Source organism: Salvia splendens, chromosome 18 (assembly GCF_004379255.2).
Source record: "Salvia splendens isolate huo1 chromosome 18, SspV2, whole genome shotgun sequence".
NCBI classification, from domain to species: Eukaryota; Viridiplantae; Streptophyta; class Magnoliopsida; order Lamiales; family Lamiaceae; genus Salvia; species Salvia splendens.
In genome coordinates, this window is record NC_056049.1 from 13,540,679 (window position 1) to 13,565,918 (window position 25,240).

The 25,240-nt window shown below is 44.6% G+C and overlaps 1 protein-coding gene and 1 long non-coding RNA gene across 2 annotated transcripts; one reads left to right on the plus strand and one right to left on the minus strand.

The window, feature by feature from the left end:
• Positions 1-9,147: 9,147 nt before the first annotated feature.
• LOC121777043 lies at positions 9,148-9,640 on the minus strand. The gene is made up of 3 exons (XR_006045354.1): positions 9,600-9,640; positions 9,335-9,511; positions 9,148-9,271 (listed from the first exon to the last, which is right to left on the minus strand). It is a non-coding gene; the product is annotated as an uncharacterized LOC121777043 (long non-coding RNA).
• A 2,638-nt stretch (positions 9,641-12,278) lies between these two features.
• LOC121776759 (protein MAIN-LIKE 1-like) lies at positions 12,279-12,689 on the plus strand. The gene has a single exon (XM_042173929.1). It carries the CDS (start codon positions 12,279-12,281, stop codon positions 12,687-12,689), a length of 411 nt encoding a protein of 136 aa, XP_042029863.1.
• The last annotated feature ends 12,551 nt before the right edge of the window (positions 12,690-25,240 follow it).

Genomic DNA, 25,240 nt, shown 5'->3' on the forward strand with positions numbered 1-25,240 from the left:
CGGTAGTATACTCATTTGAGAAATTTCGCCCGTACTTGCTTGGGTCGAGGGTGATAGTCTTCACCGACCACGCGGCTATAAAGTACCTGTTGGCAAAGAAAGAATCCAAGCCGAGATTAATCCGATGGGTGTTGCTTTTGCAGGAATTCGATTGGGAAGTCAGAGACAAAAAGGGAACAGAAAATAAAGTAGCCGATCATCTGAGCAGGATATTTCAAGGGGAGACCGAGGAAGCAATACCGGATGCATTCCCAGAGGAACATTTGTACTACGTAAAAAAATTCCTCGACCTATCAGCTGGGAAGAGATTATGGTGTTAACAGGTCCAGGGGATGCCGAAAAAGGGAAATGTCATCAAAACGCTGAGCCATGGTTCGCAGACCTGGCAAATTACTTAGTCACTGGAGAGGTGCCCAGTTCGCAAGTAATTTCCCGGGCCCAGAAGATGAAATTGAAAAGCGAGGCCAAGAACTATTTCTGGGATGACCCGTATTTGTGGCGAATGGGAGCCGACCAAGTAATCCGGAGGTGTATTCCGGAGTGGGAACAGAGGGATGTGCTGAATCATTGCCATGCCCTAGCTTGTGGAGGTCACTTTGGACCTAGGAAGACCGCAAGGAAGGTGTTAGATAGTGGTTTTTACTGGCCTACATTGCATAAGGATGCGTTCGAGTTTTGTCAGAATTGTGAGAGGTGTCAACAGACTGGGGGAATCTCCAGAAGAGATGAAATGCCGCAAGTCCCGGTGATCGTTTGTGAAATTTTCGATGTTTGGGGAATGGACTTCATGGGTCCATTTCCATCTTCATACGGGAATACATACATACTAGTGGCAGTGGATTATGTTTCGAAATGGATAGAAGCCAAGGCGACCACATCTTGCGAAGCTAAGGAGGTATCGAAGTTTCTTAGAGCTAATATCTTCAATCGGTACGGAGTGCCCAGAGCTATAATATCTGACAATGGGACGCATTTCCGCAACCGGACTATTGAAGCTTTGATGAGAAAGTATGGCGTCCACCACAGACTGTCTACACCTTATCATCCTCAATCTAACGGCCAGGCGGAAATATCCAACAGAGAGATAAAGGCGATACTGGAAAAGACGGTTAATCCGTCTAGAAAAGACTGGAGTAAGAGGCTTGGAGACGCACTATGGGCTTACCGGACGGCATACAAGACGCCTATTGGGATGTCACCATATAGGCTTGTGTTCGGCAAAATGTGTCACTTGCCCGTGGGAGTAGAACACCGAGCATATTGGGCGGTCAAGGAGATAAACATGAGACCCGAATCTTGCGAGGAAGAGAGGAAATTGCAGCTGCAGGAGTTGGAGGAGCTAAGGCTGGAGTCATATGAATCGGCAATGTGGTACAAAGAGAAAACAAGACTTTGGCATGACAAGAACCTCCGAGTCAAGGAATTGCAAGTTGGGCAGAAAGTTCTCCTATTCCAATCCCGGCTCAAGTTGATGCCTGGTAAGCTGAAGTCCAAATGGGTCGGACCATACACTGTTGTGAGTCTTCGTGCAAATGGAGCAGTAGAGATCCAGGGAAGTGCTCCAAACTCTACTCCATTTCTTGTCAATGGCCATAGGGTGAAGGTATTTAGGGATAATTCGGAGATGTGTGTAGTGGACGAAATGCCACTACGCGCACTCCCTGATATCGCCTAATCGGTCTGGGAAGTGAGTGTTCTTAGAGAATTTCCTAGGTCCAGCATCCAAGAAGTTTTAACATGTCCTGACCTAGGGAATCTTGAGAACACTTGAACATAAAATGTAAATATTTAATCGCTTTCTTTAAAATCAAGAAAAACCCAAACAAATCAGAAAAAAATAATCTTCCAAAAATATTTTCGAAATACTAGACTCCTTAAGGAATGTTTTTGATACTGTCATACCCTAGACCCGGGGAGTCTGGCGTTTCAATTTTTTTTAGTTTAATGTTTTTCTCTAAGTGTGATTTTGCAGAAGGAAGTTACTTGGGCAGGGAATTGAGAAGTAAAATTTTGGAGGGAGTTGGCACCGGCTCGGATTTCAAAAGACACCTTTATGGGAGGCGTACAGTCGCTGGCGTCATGCCTGCAACCCGCCTGCAAAACAGTCCTCGCCCATACTTATCGGATAATAACCGTGTTCTTTTATTTTTTTTTACTTACTTACTCTCTCTCTACATCCCAAATTCTCTCTAGGTTTTCTTTTCTAACCCTAATCAAAGAAGTTTCCGTCCAAGTCTTTGTCAAAAAAAATTTTCTGCAGAATTCTCCATGGATAACAAGCAAAGTGCCGGGAACACCTCAGGATCCGCCGATTCAAGTGCGGCGGCGTTTATGGCAGACATGCTACAAAAATTTGGGGGACCAGAAAAGGCGATGGAGGCGTTTGCCATGTTCGCGGCTGTAATGGGGAAATCCGTACCAACCGCCTCAACATCCTCCGCACCACCACCAGAGACCGTTCAAGAAACCACCGCTGAGCCGGAGGCCGTCGCAGAACCCACTGCCGCCGTTTCAGAACCAACCGCTGCAGAAACTCGCGAAGACGAAGCAGATCTGGCCGCGGGGTTGAGTTGTTGGCCGTAAGTGCACCCAGGTTAGGATCTGCCACTGAGGGGGAAACCCCTGTTTTAGAGGATAGAGTGGTTGGTGTTTCTGAGGGGGAAACCCCTGTTACTGATAGCCGTGTTGAGGGGGAAACCCCTGTTTTGGAGGAGTTTGTTGAGGGGGAAACCCCTGTTGATGGAGTTGAAATTCCAGAGGGCAACGAAGCCCTAGATGCTGAAAGAAATGTGGAGGGGGAAACCCCAGAAGTGGTTGGGGGCGACGAAGCCCTAATTACTGAGGAAGATGTCAGAGAGGGGGAAACCCCTGAGAAGTCTGCGGGTACAGAAACCCACGTTGGAGAAGGTTTGGAGGGGATAGAGACCCCTGTTTATTTTTCAGGGGCAACCCCATTGTTGAACGAGGAAGGAGAAGCCCTCGGTGCTGAGAATGTCCAAGAACCCGTCGATGTCGGGTTGGATTTGATAGTGGATCTGACTGATGTCCCCGAAGGGACCGATTCACCGGTTAACGCAAGGGAAGCGCGGAGACAGGCTCGTCGGAGCCTGCTTGATGAGATAGATGAAACCGTCCAGCAGACGGAGGAAGAAATGCTGGGTCCAGAAGCCACAGCACCTGAGCAGGCAGAATCTCCCAGACCGAGCAGAGGGGAGAGTGATGCAGAGGAACGCCGCCACGCGGCCGAGAAGAAAAGGAAGGGGAAACAAATTGCTCCTTCCAAGACCAAGAAGGCGAAAGGGAAATCCACTGAATCCCCACTTCCTCGACCTGCCAAGGTACCATACGCTGCAGAGCCCGAGGATTCTGCTGGGTCTAGTGACTCTGAAGAAGAACAAGAAGAGGAGCTCAACTTTGAGCCAACTGAGATCTGGATTACAAGAGAGCTCCTGGACGAGATGAGAAAGTTTGACGACCCGAAACGCGCAACCATCCACAAGGAGAAGAGTGCCCAGGGCAAGTACGCTAAGTCTGGAAAAATGTACAGCTCATCGGAGCTCAAGCAGATCGCTTGCAATGATGAATTCCGAACTTATATCGACGCAATCGGCTTTGATTGGTTGCTCAAGCACAGCACCGCCGAAGTTCCAATCGACCTGGCAAGGGAATTCTTCTCCACCTTCCGATTTAAGTCCACCACCGATCTGAATGCTGACTCCATCAAATTCCGGCTCTTCAATGAAGAGCATGTGATGAGCATCCGTGAATGGACTCTACGGATGGGACTGCTTACGCGCACAGAGGATGATGAGGGTTTGTGGAGCGAGAGAATGATTGGTCCGCCGAAGCTGACGCCGGGATTCAAGACGCAGAACGCATGGGAGTTTGTGGCTCACCCTAGGGTAGGTCAGTTCAAAACCAGCTGGTCGAAGGCCCACCATATTGAGAACAGGGTCCTGCGATTCGCCCAGACCTTCATTAGCTACAACCTGATGGGCACAGCCAACAACGCTCTGACGACCCCCGACTTGTACTTTACTTGGTGCATGGCCAAGGGAGTACGTGTTCACTTGGGCTATTGGTTAGCCCAAGCCTGCCATCAAGTGACAGCCAACCCTTCCCGACATCTTTACACATGCCACCTTCTAGGGGCTTACCTGCAACGCAACGTTATTATGAAAATCCACAAGTCCTGCAGAGAAGTGAAGATGTGTCTACCCCCGGAGGTGTTCAACGTGGACTACTTTTTCAATAAGGGGCTGCTCATTACACAGGGAAGGGACGTGTGCTTTTATGAGGTTGGTCAGTCGGAGGCGCAGACGAAGCAGGAGCCTGAGATGGTGGAGGCGAAGGATACTGCTGACATGGAAGCCGGAGCCAGGATAGAAGTAGAAGAAGTAAGGAAAGAGGTTGGATGGATGAGGTCAGAGATGAAAATGGTTTTGGAGGGGATTGTGGCCCTACGGGGTAAAGGAAGGGACAGTGCTGAGGATGCAGAAGTCAGAAAGTTAGTTGAGGAAGTGAGAAACGAAGTAGAGAATGTGAGGAAGGAGGTAATCGGTGTACGAAAAGAAGTGACGGAGATACGGAGGGAAATGGGGAGAAGTAGAGAGGAGGTCGTAGCCCTGAAGGGGCGTATCACCGACCTAGTGGCAGAATCGTCAAGGCGTTCCGACAAGATGGCGGAGGCCGTCGCACTGATGATGAAGATGACGAAGTGGCTTCAAGCGAAGTTCCCCGAGACACCGAAGGGACTTCCTGAACCTAGCGGCGGTTCCAAGACGCCGGGTCAAGGGAGTCTAGCTGTGCAGAAGCCGCCACAAGCCCAAAGGCCTCAGACCACCCCGTCTTCCTCCAGGCCCGTGCTTTTGAAGAAAACCGTACCCCGAACCACAGAAGATCAGAAGGAGACGCCGGAGTCACCGGCAAGAAAGAAAGTTAAAATGACCCAACAGACAGTGCCACCCAAGTCTGGCTCCCGGGGGCCAGAACCCGAATTGAATTTCCCCCAGAACCAAGTAACTTTTACTTTTCTGTCTTTTACTTTTCGTTTTCTTTCGCTTGTGTTTTTATGTGCCAGCATGCATCGTTCTGTATATATGTGTTATACCTTCCTACACTTAGCCCAATTTTTGGTCTAAGTGTGAGAAGGGGTTGTTTTGTCTTGGTTTTGTATGTTGCGCCTTCTCCCACTTAGCCCGATGTTCGGTCTAAGTGTGAGAAGTTTGTTTTGTTTTTTTGTTTGCGTTTGTGTCTGTTGTCTGCTGTTCTTACTTCCTTTTCCCCCTTCACTAGGATAGCTTGGGGACAAGCTTGAGTGAAGTGGGAGGGGGGGAGTAAGTATGGTGTTTGTGTTCTTTCTGTTTTAAGAGTCTTTAGGATGTGTGTTTCGCATGAGCTAGTGAGATAATAAGGCAGGTTTCCCTTAGTGAGAGCGACTGAAGAAAGAAAGCATGTCAACTTTGACACCTTCTTCCTTAATAAACCAAAGGCGGTCTGAATTGGGACGATGGAAAAAGCCTTAGATAACCCAGCTGTGCAGCCCTACTATAAGAGCGAGTTATAAGCCTAAACACTTTTTTGTGCTAACATGTAAATTGGGCTGCCACTTGATGCTTAGGGAGTAGAGTATGAAGGAGAAAAAATGGGTTTCGGAGGTATAAGCTGGACGAAGTCCAGGAAAAGGTGGAATAAGCTGGACGAAGTCCAGGGGAGGAGTAAAAAAAAAAAAAAAATTTGGAGGTATAAGCTGGACGAAGTCCAGGGGAAAAGGGGATATAATACAGAAAAAATAAAAAAATAAATATATATTAGTATCCTCAAGGGCAGGAAGCAATTTCAACCTGACCCAGGAAAATCAATGGGAAAAAAAAAGAGAAGTAAGAAGGGTAAAACTCTCATAACCAACGCATCAGTGGCATAACTTTAACTGGGGAGCGTTTTGATCCTAACATACCTGGTGAGGAATGAGTGATCGAGAACGAACCTAACAGCTGGGGTGTCAATAGGCTATCTTGACGAACTGACGGACCGTTTAGGTAGAAGAGGGAAGGGGGAAGATTTGAAGACTGTAGACGATCGGATTGAACTTAAGCTTGTGGGGACGGTTGCCTAAAAGTCGAACCTAGTTCATGCTTGTTTGTGTTTTGATTCTTTGTGTTGTTTTCTTTTATAAGTCTGTTTTTTTTATTTTGCCAGTTGTCTAGGTCCAGGAGTCTGTTTTTGTTTTTGTTTGTAGAGTCGTTCTTGGGGACCGTGCATTGAAATTCGCCTTATTTCTTTCTCTTGTCTTTCATACTTGAGGACAAGCATGGTTTAAGTGTGAGCAGTTTGATAAGGCTAATTTCATGCATCGGTCTAGGGGTTTTATTTCGTGAAATTACTGGGTCTAACGCATGTTTTAAGCCAGGTGTGTGAAGGTTTTCGCTAGATCCAGGAAAGAAGAGGACGCTTGCATAGTCCTAGGAAACTGGCGAAAGAGCGGACATTATGAAAGAAATTGCTTGACGGAGGAAGCCTCGGAGTTGAAGGGTAGAATAGGGATTTCTACGAAGACTCTAGAAGGCTATGTCCGCATCTATAAAAGGAAGAAGCATGCAAGCTGGAGGGACCTTCTCGGTGGAGGCCTCACGAACAGCCTGTTGCTCAGTTCACTTTTCACATACTTGGTTCTAATTCGCGGAGGATCTCGGGTTCGCGCTGGGGTTCACATTTAGCTTTCCGATAGTGTTTGTGGGTTGTAACACCGTCCTTCTTTGGGGCGAAGAAACAATTTATTTCTGTTTTTTTTCGTTTCTGCTGAATTCGCCGAGCTTCGCTGTTCGAAGCTCGGTCCTCTTTTGTTTCTGGATATTTCTCTACTTTTATGCAAGTTTCGTTTCGCTTACGTCGATCGTGTGATGATTTCTGTCGATTGATTGTGTTTACTTGAATTCTGGAGTTGGATTGTTGGAGTTGGTTGTTTTCGTGGTTATTTTCTGGATTATTGCAGGTTAATGGTGAGATCTGGAAGAATGGAGTTTGTTTGTGGATGAATCGGGGTTTTGTTTTGCTGATGTTGTGGAGTTGTTTGTGATTGTTGGAATTTGGAGTTGATCGGAGCAGATCTGTGAGAATCGGAGTTATGGAGTTGATTTTGTTGGTTGTTGAGTTCGGATGGCTTGGATCCGGAGTGGATTAAGCGTCTGAAGTGATTCTGAGCAGGAGTGTTTTAATTTTATGCCTAGCTTACGTGTTTTCATTTCATTTCGCCTAGTTTATGTAGATCTGATGTATTTCCGATTCATAGCAAGTTTCCGGCGTCCAAATCTTTATATTCTGTTTGAATCTAGGAGTGTGCTCTGTTTTCTTCATCTGCGAGTTTAGTTTAGTTGCGAAGGTACATGTCGTAGTTAGTTGGAGCATGGGTTGGTTATCTGCAGCTTTTTACCGTACTTGCTATTTCTGGAAATATGGTCCCCACTGTTATTTGCTTACTGTTTAGCTAGATTAGGTAGTCGTTTGCTTAGTCTAGGGAGTAATTGTGTCTTTCGTATTGATGTCTGATTCCAGTAAGTTTTCTGTGTCCTAGGTCTAGCGTTTACATTTCTTGCCTAGATCTAGTGGTAGTTTAAATCTCAACCCCTTTGTGTGGCAGCAGCCGTTTGTTTCCATAGTCTCTTAGCACTACTTTGCGAATCCATCTCTGTGGGATCGACCCCACTTCCCTATACTAATTCATAGTATTCGGGTTGAGGGATTTATTTTTGAAGGGGAGTCGAGTGTGTCCAACGACAAAAACACTGTAGTTCTCTAGAGTTCCTGGACCCAGTGATCCAGTGGATTTAAGGAGCGTTGTGTCTGGACCGAGCTTTGCATTAATTCTCATATGTGCACACTCGCTTACTCCTGAGTCTAGTCATTCGACATTAGAGTCGAGCGAGACCCCCACTTCAAATGGCGCCGTTGCCGGGGATGGATGGCGTGCTTAGTGTTAGTGTTCAGAGTCTGTAACCATCACCGCAACTCGGGCACAAACTTAATTGATCCCCCTGGGTACCTCTTGACATATTTATAGAGATTAAAATCAAAGCTACTAAGATAAACATGGAATAATAACTACTAGGATAAAGGTAACGCCTATATATCATGCATTAAGCACACCTTTAACGCTAAGACTCTTGTTCCTCCGTTGCTCCTCTCTACCTAATGTTATTTTTCTTCAAGCACGGTATGATGCCTTATACTTAATTCTGCAATTCAATGGTCCCAAAGAAGTGTGAATTCCTTTAGTATCATAATATCACTTGTAGTTGATCACAGCATAACCTTGACCATGCATCCACTAACACATGAGAAAGCAGGTCTTTCTTTTCGGTTGCTCAATGTACGGAAAATGGCCAAGTGAAAAATCTCCTGAAACGAAATCTCATCCATATGTGAATATCAGAAACTTGTACAAAATTAATGCGGTTTAAAGCTAGATATAGATGTCCGGTTAACTACAAAACTTTATGTAGCTTAGAATTAAGACCTGTACTACACTTGAGTACAATGGGATATTTGTACACATGCTTAAGAGAAGCAAGAACAGGGAAAGGAGCAGACATAGAAGCACATTTTGCCATGGTGATATATGACTGTTAAGAATATTAGTATTCTTTCTCATATCGGTGATGTGACTTAGCCTAGCTTAGTGTTTTGTACTATATATATATATATATATATATATATATATATATATATATATACATATAGGGTTGTATTATATACCAAACTAGTTTTAAACACTAAACGCCAAACACATCATTATATAATAACGCGGAGTTCATTACAACTTTATTTGTAGTTCATTATAGGGAATTCTAAGATTTAAAAACAATGACATCATCATGCATAATTTAGAAATCTGAAGTTCATTATATGTTTGTTATTAGTTCATTATAATGAACTCCATGTTATCATATAATGATGTTGTTCGGCGTTTAAGGTTTAAGAGTGGTTTGGTATTGATCACAATCCTATATATATATATATATATATATATTATATATATATATGCCTGTGTTGAGTAATAAAATAAACCAAATACACTACTACTTTCTCTACTATGTCTATTTACTTTTCCGCTTATATCTATATTTTACTGTTCTACAATGACTACCTGATCAATCTTGTAGTTTGAGTTGTGAATAGACTTGATCACATCATTTACTAAGTTTATGTTGCCGTTCCTCATAAAGGAGATAGCAAACTTCTTAATGGCTGGCTTAGGGATTAACTCTGCATTATCCTGATGAAATGAAGAGCAATAATTACATAGGGCAGAGAGAACAATTATCAACAGAATTCGTACCTTGACAACTAGATATGCATCTTTAAGAAGTCCACCTGAAAGTAAAATGTGTAAAATTTTTCCATGAATGGCCTTATTCATCGTTCTCTTACTATATTTCAGCATAGTATACACTGAAAATGCTTCTGAATATGCACCCATTGAACCGAGAGATTTCCTCAAAGAGACACAGAGATCCTGCAAAGATAAATAAATGTGGAGCTAATTCAATGAGTTGTACTATTCTTAGCATGTCCTATCATAGTAGCTGGAGTCATTTTGATACCGCTCGCCCATGGAAGGTGTATACGCGGCGTGATCGCAAAGACAAAGATTAAGGAAGATTAAGGAAAATCCTGATAATCTATTATTATTGTTTTCTTATTATTATTGTTATCTTTGATTGCTTGATTAGGATTTGATTGTGGGATTAGTCAATGATGGGGATTTGATTGATTGATCAGTCAATGATTATGATTTGATTGATTGATTAGTCAATGATTGAGATTTGATTGGCTGAGATTTTGATTTGCTAGGTCCTATATAAGTGATGGCAGAGAATAGAAGAAGGCATCTCTGGGAAATCATTGTAAACCGTGTAACCGTGGCTTCAAGGAGGATTATCATTGTTTACTGATTCCTTTTATCCTATTTCCATTCCACTAAATACTCTTACCCTTCGTTTGCCTTCTGTTATCAAATAATTGGTGTGTGTGAAAGTTGGGCTGCCTTTACTCCATAACAATTTGGTGCGGCGAACGATGGTCGAGACTCGCTCATCATCTGCCCAGTCAGACGACACACTTGCTCGTGTCGCTGGTTTGGAGAAGGCAGTAGCAGCCTTGGATTCCTCTCTTGATGCACGTATTGCCCGTTGCCTAGAGACTCAACTGGGTCCCATTTTGCTCGAACTTAGAGGCACTCAGCCGGAGAATCCTCCTCCACCTCCCCCAAGTGACCAATCTTCTGATTCTTTAGGTCAGATCTCTCCACCAGGTTCTCAACCATCCATGCCACTTCCTCCGTTCGATGGAACCGATGCTATTGGGTGGCTCGCCCGGGCTAGCCAGTACTTTATGGTGAACAAAACTCCCACTGCCAAACGTTTGGACCTCGCGCTCATCGCCTTGTCAGGCCCAGCTCTCCCTTGGGTCCAAATCCTAATGCGTCGCTATCCGTCTCTCTCTTGGGATCAATTTGCCCATGAGCTACTTGTCCGTTTTGGGGACAATAATGCCCGTGATGGGTATGAGGCTTTGGCAGCAACTAAACATGTTGGCTCTCTTTCAGACTATATTGCAGCTTTCGAGTCACATCTAGCACAGTTGCCCGACCTCACCGATTGTCAGTTTTTGGGGATTTTTCTGGCTAATTTACAGCCATCCATTCGTTTACAGTTGCGTGAGAACATCACGAACTATTCTGATGCTGTTCAGATGGCGAAACGATATGAGAAATTATATGCTCCTTTGGGCTCCACGACGAAAAACTCATCGAGCAATTTCTCAACCGGTCGTTCTTCCTATCAATCGTATTCGAGTCCCGTTCAGACTGCCTCTAGGGATTCTTCTACATCCATTACAGCCTCTCTCCCGAAGGGCCCGCGCCCGCCCCGTCGTTTTCGCACCATGCCACAAGAGGAATATCAGAAGCATCTTGCAGCGGGTACATGTTTTCGATGTGGACTCAAGTACAGCCCTACCCACCGTTGTCCACCCAAAACTTTGCAAGTCTTCATCACGCACGAGGAGGACGATTCCACTGATGACGACCACCAGAATGACAACAATGAAGAGGGTGCTCTTCCCACTAGCAATGGGTCATTGCTTCAGCTACAGTTATCTGAACTATCCTCTAATGGTTTAGATAGTTGCCACACCATGAAGTTATCCGGAATCATTGACACATCCAACGTCACGGTAATGGTAGATAGTGGCGCTAGTCATTGCTTTATCGCCGACCATGTGGCTACCCGACTCGGTCTTGTCATCACATCCACAGCTATTTTTTCTGTCCGTTTGGGTGATGGGACTAAAGTGCGCAGTGGTGGGATTTGCCACGATGTCAAGTTGTTATTGGCTTTGGAGCCATTTCTACTTTCTTGTTATGTCTTTCCTCTACGAGGGGTGGATATCATATTGGGAATTTCTTGGTTGGCTTCACTCGGCGACGTCAAAGCCAACTGGCGGGATTTAACTATGGAGTTTACACTGTTAGGCCGCTTAGTACACTTACAGGGGGATCCAACTCTCACCCGCCGGGCTTGCACGCCATCTGAGATCCGCTGCTTTGAAGCAGCTGATGACTCTTGGCTCCTTTGGTCACTTGACGCAGATCAGACCACAACAACTTTTGGGTTTGCCGAAACCCTTCCAGCCGCCTCTAAACGTCAACTCCAGGCCCTCATTGAAGCTTTTCCGGCAGTCACTACAGCCGCTGCCTCACTTCCTCCTCACCGGCCCATTGATCATTGCATACCCCTACAAGATGGCTCTCAACCAGTCTCCGTTCGGCCCTATCGATATAATCATACCCAGAAGGATGAAATGGAAAAATTGGTGTCCGAAATGCTCACCGCTGGAATCATACAACCAAGCACCAGCCCGTTCTCGAGTCCGGTCCTCTTAGTTCGCAAGAAAGACGGTTCATGGCGATTTTGTGTTGCCAAGACTGCTTTCCGCAAGAAAGTAGGGGTTGCGATTTTGGTTGTTATTGGAGAAGAGAGTAGGGGTTGAAATGTATCTTGTAATTTAACCTTCTAATTTAGTAGTTATATGTGAATTAGACTTATAAAGCATGAATTGTGATGAATTGGAGTTTATAATATATAGTATTCAATGGATTAGCAGTGAATCATTTGGTTTATAATGTTTTGTTGTTTTGATGATGAATTTGAATGTATATGTTATGTGTATTGTAAATGTGAGTTTGTAATTGTTGTTTTGTGAATATGTTATTAGATTAGATGGAGACTTCAAGTTCAAGCGGACAATTATTATATGGACCCGAAGACCCGTCCGTGCTATATCTGCAGAAAAAGCACATTTCAAATAAACTATTGAAAGATGGCACAATACAAGTTTTCAAAGTTCGCAGGACTGAAAGTAAGACTTGGGATGTCGACATTCATAAGCATGTGAGGTATTGGCTTGACGCCTTTGGTTTCAAAGGCGTGATGGATTGTGGAAAGTCGATGAAGGTCGACAATGAGCTGATCACGACTTTGATTGAGCGTTGGATGCCGGAGACGCACACTTTCCATCTATCGATTGGAGAGGCGACCATGACCTTGGAAGATGTGCAAGCCATTTGGGGCATGAGAGCGGACGGTCGCGTTTTCACAGGGTGTGACCATCATGTCGGATATCCTGATTGACCTAGCAAGTGCCGAGATTTGTTGGGATGGATACCGGATACATCCACAGAGACAAAGCAAGGCGGTTTGCTGATGACCGCTCTGATCAACCAGACGAGGATACCTTTGGGTGATGAACTACCTACATACGTATACATTCAAAGGGCACATATCCATGCCCTAATTTTGTTAGGAGGTCTCATTCTACCAGACACCACGGGGTGTAATGTCACGACCGCGCTTCCTAAGGATAGGAAGCACGGGAATCGCGACTAGTGGGGAATTAAGAAGCGAAGAAGAAAGGGAAACAATCAAAGAAGTACGACATATCGGTCGAAATACGAAATTTCATTTATCAACAGGGTTCCAAATCCCGAAGGTACATAACGTGAATGACATGGTTTGACAATTCAAAGGAAATCAAAGAAATTCCTAAACTTGGCATAGCGGAAGCATTTGAGAGTTAGCTACTACTATGTATGAAGACACAATAGCAACCGGATCATTTATTGAATACTGTCTCTGTCCAATGCTCAACATCCTCCGTCCCCCGTCCCCGCTCAACCTGCACATAGGGAAAACATATGCAGGGGCTGAGTACTTGATGCACTCAGTGAACTCATGCCCTGAATACATTCATCGTTAAGATATGTCAAGCCATCATTGAGTGAAACTCGGGTTTTACTTTAAAAGCCGAGAAACACTAAATCATTCCTTAAAAGGTGTCTGCAGACACATATCATTATCATCCTCCATCATATACCATATCTGAACCATCATATGAAACGAGAATGTGGCCACAAACTCGATCACTGGACCGGCCGACCACAAAGGAAGGCTCACGATCCCCATCAGTGCACTAGTCCGAGTAGGGACTCACTCCCTAGTCAGACCCGAATTCGTTAACCATCAAAGTCTAGTAGGACATTATCCTAGTAGACAATCAGATAGGCAATTCAAAACATAAAATACGGCATGACATACTATTTTAAACCGCCCTTATTTCACCATAACATATCATTTCAATTAAAAGAGTTTAAGTAATAAAGCCCACCTCAAAAGCTTAGGATTTCCGTAAAAAGTTCCCCGTTCTGACTTTTAGCGTGCGTGCAAACCACCTTCTCGGAAAATACATAAAATTCATATCAATCTCGGTAACAAAAAAAACCATTTTAGAATGCATGCACTCTAATTAAATCTTTTAATTCGTTTTCTCGGTTTTCGTGCATTTTCAGTTATTCGGCGGCCGCCCAAGGCGTCGCGTGCGACGCCGGTTGGCCGCTTACGCTCGTTCTTTTCCTCCGTTGGCTCCTCGTATTTTCCATGTCGTCGGAATAATTTCTAAAAATTATTCAAGCGCATGCTTAACTTTTCGTAATTATTTACCGTTGAAAAAGTATCATTTCATACTTAGGTAAATTATTCATTCTTCAAAAAGTCTTCCGGGAATTAATTAAATAATTCACCACGATTATTTATCGGCCCAACGATTTAATTAAAGTCCAAGAATTAAAGAGTTGCCCCCAACCAAAATCTCCTTAACATAAAAAAGAAAGGCCCATTCTTATTTTCTCAATTTTTACCTTTAGAGTCCAAACAATTGAAAGGTTTGGCCCAATTTCTACAAACAACAAAAGAGGCCCAATCTTCTTCACTCTCCTACCCCACTTCTCTCTCTCCTCTTATCTTCTTCTTCTTCTCTATCTTCTCTCTACCCGCCTCTCTCTCGGGAAAAAAAAAGAACGCAGCAGCCGCCTCTGCCGTGAAGACACGCCCTCGTAGCTGCTGAACCGGCCTGCTGTTCGTCGGCGTCTCCACTCCTCGGCGGAAATCGCCGCTGCAGCGAGGAGGGAGGACGCCGTGTGCTGCCATCGCTGCTCACTGCCGTCGCTGTGCGGTCGCTGCCGCCGCTGACCGCCACTGCTGCTCCGTCGCCGCCTGGAGTCAGCCGCCGCTGCTGCTCCGTCGACAGTTGCTGCTGCCACGAGGAGGAGCCGCTGCTGTCACCGGCAGCTCGCCGCTACCGGCTGCTTCCTCTTCTCCGGAAACACTCCGAACCACCCCGAATCAACCCGCAACAAGCGTTCTCATTATAAAGTTAAGTTCTTTCGTATCTTCGATTGTGTTCGGCGCTTGTTCGATTGGTTGATTGTTAATTGGTTGAGTTGGTTATGGAAAGGAATTATGAAATTGATATATGCAAGCTATCATTTAATCATGCTTTAAGATTTAGAAAAGAGTATACCTCAAAAAAGGTTGATTTTGGTGGTGAAAGGACAAGAATGGTGAAAACAAGAATGAACTCTTTATCCTCCTGCTTCCTCTCGGCTCTCTCTCGATTTCTCTCACCCTCTCTCTCTCTTTTCCTTGTCTGAAGTTGTGGATGTGAAGTGTTAGAGAAGAGCATAAGTTGAGGAGTGGTGGTGACTCTTGGTTTGTGGGTATTTGATGGTGGGAAGGTAGAAGGTGGAGGAAATGGGGAAGTCCCCCCCATGAAGTGGAAAAAACCGTCGGCCACCTTGTGGGGAAAGAGGAAGAAGAAAGCTTTGGGCTTGGAAAAAAAGTAATTCACTTCTATGTTGTGGGCTCAATTAATTTATTTTGTTTTGAGTTAAAAGATAATATGTAAGCCCAAGTAGTAACATACTATTATTTGGAGGATTTAAAAAGTAATAAGAATCCAATTATTTTGTATTTAATTGGACTTCAAATTTATTTTGGAAAGTCCAAAATAAATTCATACATATAATTTTTTTTCGTTATTTCCCTCGTCAATTAAAAATTCACGGGAACTTTATAAATTCGTTATCTTGTCTTCACAACGATTAAAAACGCCCAACGCAAAATTATACTATTGGTGTTGTTCCAAATATAATTCCTTCGACCGTTCCTCGATTACGTGCGTCATCTTCATAAAAAGTACGGGCGTTACATTCTACCCCACATTAACAGAAATTTCGTCCCGAAATTTGCTCATCTCATACTATCATCAATCATACTCCATTCATCATCACGTCCAACATCATTTGCATAAACATTTCTCATTTAAAAACATTTTACCTTCTCTCTTGTTGAGCGCGGCGAGACGTCACGCCCGCATTTTCACCACATTTTGTTGCTCAAGATCCAAAATCTAGAGGTATAGCATAATGTTCGATCCCTTAGCAACTCGCTATTAGCGGTATGTAAAAGCTGAAAATTTAACACCTCGTGTTCGTGGTTATATCGTTGCCTCTAGTTGGTGTATCACTTTTATGCATATCTGATTATAGAAACTCTTTCCCCCCGTGCGCATTCGATAAGCTCTATCTCACCCTTTTCTCCAAGTCTAGTATCAAGAACTCGAAAATTGATCAAGCAGTCTTACTTGGATATGAACTGATTTCAAAAATTGTAGCAACACTGCTGAAAGTGTCTTAATCAGAAAGGCTGCAGAATTAATCAAGAAAACAAGAACAACATTTCTAGCTTGACTCTTTTAGATCTCATCACCTACTTGCAAAAAAAAATGGTTGTAAACAAAGCAAGGACTAAACCATTGAACTTAACACATCATATTGAGAATTAAATGGTTTTAAACGGTATCAAATCAAATCCATAGAGCTTGGGAATTTACTTCTGATGAGAGCTCGAAAGAATACGAGATAGGTCATGAAAAACAGGATGAAACTGAATAAGTCTCAAATTCTATAAAAAGTACGGGCGTTACATGTAAGGTTCTCTTTATGTGGTTGAATGCATTCGAGGATCCGGACGAGGTGTGATAAGGCTAATTTCATGCATCGGTCTAGGGGTTCATTTCATGAAATTACTGGGTCTAACGCATTGAATTAAGTCAGGTATGTGAAGTTTTCGCCAGATCCAGGAAAAGAAGAGGACGCTTGCATGGTCCTAGGAAACTGGCGAAAGGGTGAACAATTGGAAAGAAAATTGCTAGACGGAGGAAGCCTCGGAGTTGAAGGGTAGAATAGGGATTTCTACGAAAACTCTAGAAGGCTATGTCCGCATCTATAAAAGGAGAAGCATGCAGGCTGGAGGGACCCCTTCTGGGGTGGAGGCCTCACTAACAGCCCCTTGCTCGATTCACCTTTCCACACACTTGACTCCAATTCGCGAGAGATTTCAGTTAGCACTTGGCTGGGGTTCACGTTTTAGCTTTCCGAGAGTGGTTCGAGGGTTGTAACACCGTCCTAGTTCAAGGGCGAAGAAACAATTACATTCCCGTTGCTATTTACACTGATTCCGCCGAGCTTCGCTGTTCGAAGCTCGGTTTTCTTTTGTTAACCAATATTTCCTGTTTTATTCCAGATTTTACTTTCACTTATGTCTATTGTGTTCATTCTGGTTTGCTGGTTGAGTTCGCTTGATTTCGAGTTGGATTGTCGGAGTTGTTTATTTTTTTTGCAGTTGGTTTCTGATTATTTGCTGATATTTTTCGTCTGGATCTGAAGAATGGTTCTGTTTTTGGATAAATCAGAGGTTGGGTTTTGCTGGAGTTTGTGATTTGTTTGCAGTTTGTTCTTGATTGATTGAATTTGGCGGTGATCGGAGCAGATCTGTTAGAATCAGAGTTATGGAGTTGATTTAGTTGATTGTTGAGTTTGGATTGCTTGGATCCGGAGTGGATTAAGCGTCCGACGTGATTCTGAGCAGGAGTGTTTAAATTTCATGCCTAGCTTACGTGTTTTCATTTCATTCCGCCTAGTTTACATAGATCTGGTTTATTTCCAATTCGTAGCAAGTTTCCGGCATCCCAATTTCTATATTCTGTTCGAATCTGGGAGTATGCTCTGTTTCTGCATTTGCGTTTCTGAATCTGTTAGGAACTTTGCATGCGAAGCTAGCTGGAGCTGATCTGTTATCTGCAGCTTTTTACCGTACTTGCTATATTTGGAATCATGTTCCCCGCTGTTTTATTCTTTCTGCCTAGTCTCAATCAGTTAGTTATTTACTCAGTCAAGGAAGTGATTGTGTCTTTCGGATTTGATGTCTGATTCCAGTAAGTTTTCTGTGTCCTAGGTCTAGCGTTTACATTTCTTGCCTAGATCTAGTGGTAGTTAAAATCTCAACCCCTTTGCGTGGCAGCAGCCGTTTGTTTCCATAGTCTCTTAGCACTACCCTGCGAATCCATCTCTGTGGGATCGACCCCACTTCCCTATACTAATTCATAGTATTCGGGTTGAGGGATTTATTTTTTTTGAAGGGGAGTCGATGTGTGTCCAACGACCAAAGCACTTTTGTTCTCTTAAGTTCCTAGACCCAGTGATCCAGTGGATTTTAGGAGCGTTGTGTCTGGACCGAGCCTTGCATTAATTCTCATATGTGCACACTTGCTTACTCCTGAGTCTAGTCATTCGACATTAGAGTCGAGAGGCAGGCCCAACTCTACTTCAAATGGCGCCGTTGCCGGGGATGGATGGCGTGCTTAGTGTTAGTGTTCAGAGTCTGTGGTGTAAATAGTTTTGATTTGTTTTCTTTCTCTTTTGTTTGCAGTTTATGAGCAGAGGCTCAAGGTCTACCTACTGGAGCAACTCCTCTGGGTGGAAACACGGCCAGTTTGATTGGCGAGTTAAGGATACAGTCTCGACTGTGACCACCAGATCAGGGTTCACCACGGGAGGCCCGTTTCCGAGTGAATTTACTAGCGACGAATCTTGGACGTCATCAGGACGCGAAGATCCAGAATCACCACCCGAATCAGAAACAGAGTCAGAAACAGGGGAAGAAGAGGAAGTAGTCATGGCGCAGGTGGTAGACCCAGATCCAGAAATCGGCTCTCTCACTGCCCATTTAGATGGAGAACCAGCTCAAGCTATAGTGATGAATCCACGCCAGAGGACTATCGAGATCAAGACAAACGTACTCGGCATCTTGCCGACGTTCTCTGGGCGTAGAAATGAGTGTCCGTATGAGTTCTTAAATGAATTCAGTAAGTTATGTGGTATTCAGAAGAGGTCGAATGATGCAACAGAGGAGGATTATCGCCTACGAGCGATTCCGTTTACCTTGAAGGGGGAAGCTAATACGTGGCTATTGAGGTTGCCTCCGGATTCTATCCGCACGTGGAGGGACTTCAAGTTAGAATTCTTAGATTATTTCTTCCCATCCAACAAGACGAATGCACTTAAGAAAGAAATACTAGAGTGTAAGCAAGATTACGATGAATCGTTGAGTCAGTATTGGTCGAGATTTAAGGGGTTGTTGGATGCATGCCCGAATCACCGAATGATAGAGGCAGAGACCTACTCTCTGTTTTACGAAGGAGCAACTCCCGAGTCAAAGGACTTAATGAACTCCTCGAGTGGGGGAAATTTCACAAGAAAAGGAGAAGTGAGGCAAGAGAGATCCTAGGGAAGTGATTGACGCTAAGAAGGCGTACGATAACCCTAGGAATGCAGTGAAAGAGGATCGGTGCATGCTGTGAGAGAACAAGAAGATGACAAAGTCGAAGCAAGGATTGATAGGCTCGAGAAGGCTCTTTTGAACGCGATTGAAAAGACGATTCCACTAGCTTCACAAGGGAAGGAGAAATCTCCTGGTCCAGGAGATAATCAAATGCAACAATATTACGGGACCCAGGAAGGAGATTATCAGGCCCAGGTCAATGCAATGGGAAGTTGGAATCCCGATGGGAGCTGGAATCCAGGGAGACAGAGAGATGCGCCTTGGAGAAACCATCCAAATTTCAGATGGACTGACAATGAACAGAATCAGCTGGCACCACAACAAAGTCAGCAGTTTGCACCTCAGCCTGAAAGACAAGGTAACTGGTCAGGAAGGAATCAAGAAGGGCAGGGCAACTGGATCAATCGTAACCAAGGAGACCACCCAAACTGGGGAAACAGAAATCAGAGCAATCAGGGGAACTCTTATGTACCACCACACCAAAGGAATTTTCAGAATAATTACCAGGGCCAAGGAAATCAATACAATAACTCTTCAGGCGGTCAAGGAAACGCTCGTCAGAATCAAGTGAGTGGACCAACTCTGAGTATAGGGCCAGGGCCCAGTCAGCCCCCGAAACCACCAAAAAGTATCGATGATATGGTGCACGACCTCGTCAGTTCTCAGCAACATATGCAAAACAACCTGCAATCGAACAATGACGTAGTGCACAAGCTTCAAGACGCTCAGCAAGAACAGAAAGCAGCCATGGATATGCTGGCTAAGCAATTGTCCCAAATAGCCACTTCTTTGAGTGACATGCGGGGAAACGAAGGAAAAATTCCGGCCTCAGTAAGGCCACCTGATAGAGCTAATATAAGTCAGATTACCTTGAGGTCTGGGAAAGGATATGAGGGACCGGTGGTGAGAACAAAGGAGGGGACAGATCCTAAGGAAGGCAAGAAGAAAGAGGAAACAACTCCCAGACCCAGACACTTGGAGGGAGGAAGTCCCTTGGTCAAGGATGATCTTGAGGAAAAAGATTTGGAGAAACAATTGCCTAGACCGACCGAACCATTCTTCCTCGACCCAGAGCCGGAGTTGGAAGATGAGGCAGTGGGAAAAGAAACTGGAGAGTTATCAGCTGAAAGTTCTACCGGAGCAGGGAAGCGACTGAAACCTTTTCCAAGCCGGGGGGAAGCCAAGAAACAGAAGGAAGAACCGGTAGACTTCATGGACATTTTTGGGAAGTTGGAAATCAATCTGCCATTTTTACAGGCCCTGAAGATGCCAGTCTTTAGCAAGTTCATCAAGGAATTTATAGCTGGGAAGGCTAGGCCCAGTGGGAAAATTCTGATAGGCGAGAATGTCTCCGCAGTAATTCAGAAGAGGAAGATGCCTTCAAAATGCAATGACCCAGGTATGTTCACCTTACCCATCTCTATTGGTGACGTGAAAATCGAGCATGCTATGTGTGATTTAGGTGCGTCGATAAACGTGTTACCACTTTCCATATACAAGAAGTTAGTTGGGGTAGGCATGGTAGATACGAAAGTTGTGATTCAATTGGCGGATAGGTCATGCATCTGTCCTGAAAGGGTGCTTGAGAATGTGATAGTCAGGGTACATGACTTCTTGTACCCTGCTGATTTCCATGTGATTAAGATGAGTGATAATGAGTCTGCTGAGTCGGGCGGAGTACTTTTAGGGAGACCTTTCCTACGTACCGCTAAAACTATCATTGATGTTTTTGATGGAACAATTTGCCTTGATTATAATGGGGAGAAATATACATTCAGTATAGATGAGGCAATGAAGAACCTCTTGACGTTGAAAACCTGCAGGCTATAGATGTTATTAACCCTTTGGTCCAGGAATACCTTGAGACGGAATTAATGCAGGAACAGATTGAGAACTCCGAGATGAGTCATGCCATTGATAGAGAGGTAGCCAGTTGGTGTCAAGCAATGAACACAAGTGAGTTATCTGATGAGGAGTTAGCTGAAGCAATTCTGGAATTCTGTGCAAATCCGGAACCAGTTAGGTCAAGAAAGACACCGTATGTGGCGAGTGTGGAAGGTTCTGCTGGGTCGAGGAAGGGAATGACTACGGAAGAAACAGAGAAAAATCCCTTGCCCCAGGAAAAAGATGTTCCCAAGAAAGAGCTGAAAACACTTCCACCAGGCCTAAAGTATGCTTATATAGAGGAGAACGAAACTTTCCCTGTTATTATCAACAGCAGCTTGACCGAAGGACAAGAAGAGGAACTGCTGAAGGTAATCCGAAGAAACAAGAAGGCTATTGGGTGGACACTCTCTGACCTGGTAGGAATTAGTCCAGATTTGTGCATGCATCACATCCGTTCGGAGGAAGGAGCAAAAGCCTGCAGAGATCCTCAACGCAAATTGAATCCTAACATGAGGGAGGAAGTGCTGAAGGAAGTATTGAAACTACTCTCCCTAGGAATCATTTATTCCATACCAGACAGTGAATGAGTGAGTCCAGTCCATATGGTACCCAAGAAGTCAGGAATACAGGTGGTCAAGAACGACAAGAATGAATTGGTGCCCACCAGACTAGTCACTGGGTGGAGGATGTGCATCGATTATAGGAAGTTAAATGAAGCGACCAAGAAAGACCATTTCCCTCTACCTTTCATTGACCAGATGCTGGAAAGGCTGGCGGGCAAGCAATATTTCTGTTTCCTAGACGGGTATAGTGGGTATTTTCAAATCTATGTGGATCCCGAGGACCAGGAGAAGACAACTTTCACGTGTCCTTTCGGCACGTATGCTTACAGGAGGATGTCGTTTGGCCTGTGCAATGCGCCAGGCACTTTTCAGCGGTGTATGATGAGTATCTTCTCGGATCTTTTGGAGGACTGCATCGAGATTTTTATGGACGACTTCACTGTGTACGGGAATTCATTTGACTCATGTTTGGCTAGTTTGGATAGAGTATTGAGAAGGTGCCAGGAAAAACATTTGGTTTTGAACTTCGAGAAATGCCACTTTATGGTCCCTGAGGGAATTGTCCTAGGGCACGTAGTCTCGGAAAAAGGTATACAGGTAGACCAGGCAAAGATTGAGGTGATATCAAAACTGCCTTACCCAACGAACCAGAAGGAGGTAAGAGGATTCCTAGGGCACGCAGGATTTTATAGAAGATTCATAAAGGATTTTGCGAAGATTGCTCAGCCACTCACTCATTTGCTGCACAATGATGTTGAGTTTGTTTTCAATGAGGAGTGCATAAAGGCTTTTCAACTACTGAAAGATAGACTAGTATCGGCTCCCATTATCCGAGCACCCGATTGGAGTTTGCCATTTGAAATAATGTGCGACGCGAGTGACTATGCAGTAGGGGCGGTGCTAGGTCAAAGAGTTGACGGAAAAAGTTACGTAATTTTCTATGCATCAAAAACGCTCAACCAGGCCCAGAAAAACTATGACACCACGGAGAAGGAAATGTTGGCAGTCGTGTACTCTTTTGAAAAATTCCGACCATATTTGCTTGGGTCGAGGGTGATAGTCTTCACTGATCACGCTGCAATAAAGTACTTACTGGCGAAGAAAGAATCCAAGCCGAGATTAATCCGTTGGGTGTTGCTTTTGCAAGAATTCGATTGGGAAGTTAGAGATAAAAAGGGAACTGAAAATAAAGTAGTCGATCATCTGAGCAGGATATTTCAAGGGGAGACCGAGGAAGCAATACCGGACGCATTCCCTGAGGAACATTTGTACTACGTGAAAAAAATTCCTCGACCTATCAGCTGGGAGGAGGTTATGGAGTTAACAGGTCCAGGGGATGTCGAAAAAGGGAAATGCCATCAAAACGTTGAGCCATGGTTCGCAGACCTGGCGAATTACTTAGTCACTGGAGAAGTGCCCAGTTCGCAAGTAATCTCCCGGGCCCAGAAGATGAAATTAAAGAGCGAGGCCAAGTACTATTTCTGGGATGACCCGTATTTGTGGCGAATGGGAGCCGACCAAGTAATCCGGAGGTGTATCCCGGAGTGGGAACAGAGGGATGTGCTGAATCATTGCCATGCCCTAGCTTGTGGAGGTCACTTTGGACCTAGGAAGACCGCAAGGAAGGTGTTAGACAGTGGTTTTTACTGGCCTACATTGCATAGGGATGCGTTCGAGTTTTGTCAGAATTGTGAGAGGTGTCAACAGACCGGGGGAATATCCAGGAGGGATGAGATGCCGCAAGTTCCAGTGATTGTGTGTGAGATCTTCGATGTTTGGGGGATGGACTTCATGGGTCCATTTCCATCTTCATACGGGAACACTTACATACTTGTGGCAGTGGATTATGTGTCAAAGTGGATAGAGGCAAAAGCAACCACCTCGTGTGAAGCTAAGGAGGTAGCAAAGTTTCTTAGAGCTAACATTTTCAACAGGTACGGAGTGCCCAGAGCTATAATATCTGACAATGGGACGCACTTCCGCAACCGGACTATTGAAGCTCTGATGAGAAAATATGGTGTCCACCACAGACTGTCTACACCTTATCATCCTCAATCCAACGGCCAGGCGGAAATATCCAACAGAGAAATAAAGGCGATACTGGAAAAGACGGTTAATCCGTCCAGGAAAGACTGGAGTAAGAGGCTTGGAGACGCACTATGGGCTTACCGGACGGCATACAAGACGCCTATTGGGATGTCACCATATAGGCTTGTGTTCGGCAAAATGTGTCACTTGCCCGTGGGAGTAGAACACCGAGCATATTGGGCGGTCAAGGAGATAAACATGAGACCCGAATCCTGCGAGGAAGAGAGGAAATTGCAGCTGCAGGAGTTGGAGGAGCTAAGGCTGGAGTCATATGAATCGGCGATGTGGTACAAAGAGAAAACGAGACTCTGGCATGACAAGAACCTCCGGGTCAAGGAATTGCAAGTCGGGCAGAAGGTTCTTCTATTCCAATCCCGGCTCAAGCTAATGCCTGGTAAGTTAAAGTCCAAATGGATTGGGCCATACACTGTTGTGAGTCTGCGTGCAAATGGAGCTGTAGAAATCCAGGGAAGTTCTTCAAACTCTACTCCTTTTCTTGTTAACGGTCATAGGGTAAAGGTATTTAGGGATAGCTCGGAGATGTGTGTAGTGGACGAAATGCCACTACGCGCACTCCATGATATCGCCTAATAGATCTGGGAAGTGAGTGTTCTTAGAAATTTCCTAGGTCCAGCATCCAAGAAGTTTTAGCATGACCTGACCTAGGGAATCTTGAGAACACTTGAACATAAATTGTAAATATTCAATCGCCTTCTTTAAATCAAGAAAAACCCAAACAAATCAGAAAAAAATAATCTTCCAAAAATATTTTCGAAATACCAGACTCCTTAAGGAATGTTTTTGATACTGTCATACCCTAGACCCGGGGAGTCTGGCGTTTCAATTTTTAGTTTAATGTTTTTCTCTAAGTGTGATTTTGCAGAAGGAATTCACAAGGGTAAGGAGTTGTGGAGTAAAAATTTTGGGGGGAGTTAGCACCGGTTCGGATTTCAAAAGGCACTTTATGGGGAGGCGTACGGTCGCAAGCGTCATCACCTGCAACCACCTGCCAAAACGTCCTCTCTCATGCCTACACTATAATCGTTTTGCCTTTTTATTTCTCGTTACCTATTCTCTCTCCAATATTCACAAACACAAAAATCCCCAATTTCCTCTCCCATTTTACTCTCTCTAACCCTAATTTGCTAATTCCGCCCCAAATTCTTTACAAAAATTCCCCAAAACAACATCCATGGAAAACAAACAAGGAACCGGAAGCACCTCAGGGTCCGCCGACTCTGGGGCGGCGGCGTTTATGGCCGAGCTATTCCAGAAATTTGGGGGTGCGGAGAAGGCGATGGAGGCATTCGCCATGTTTGCAACCGCAATGGGTAAATCCGTACAAGCTGCTCCGTCTTCTAGTGTACCACAACCGGAGACCGTCTCAGAACCCGTCGCCGAACCCGAAACCGTTCAAGAAGCCATCGCCATTCCGGAACCCACTGCCGTACCAGAGGAGACAGTTGCTCCGGAGACCACCACACAACCGGAGGACATTCAAGAATCCACGACCCCTAGCCCGGAACCAACCACCGCAGGGAATCGTGAAGACGACTCAGATTTGGTCACAGGGTTGGAATTGTTGGCTATGTGCGAACCAAGATTAGACTCTGCAACTGAGGGGGGAAC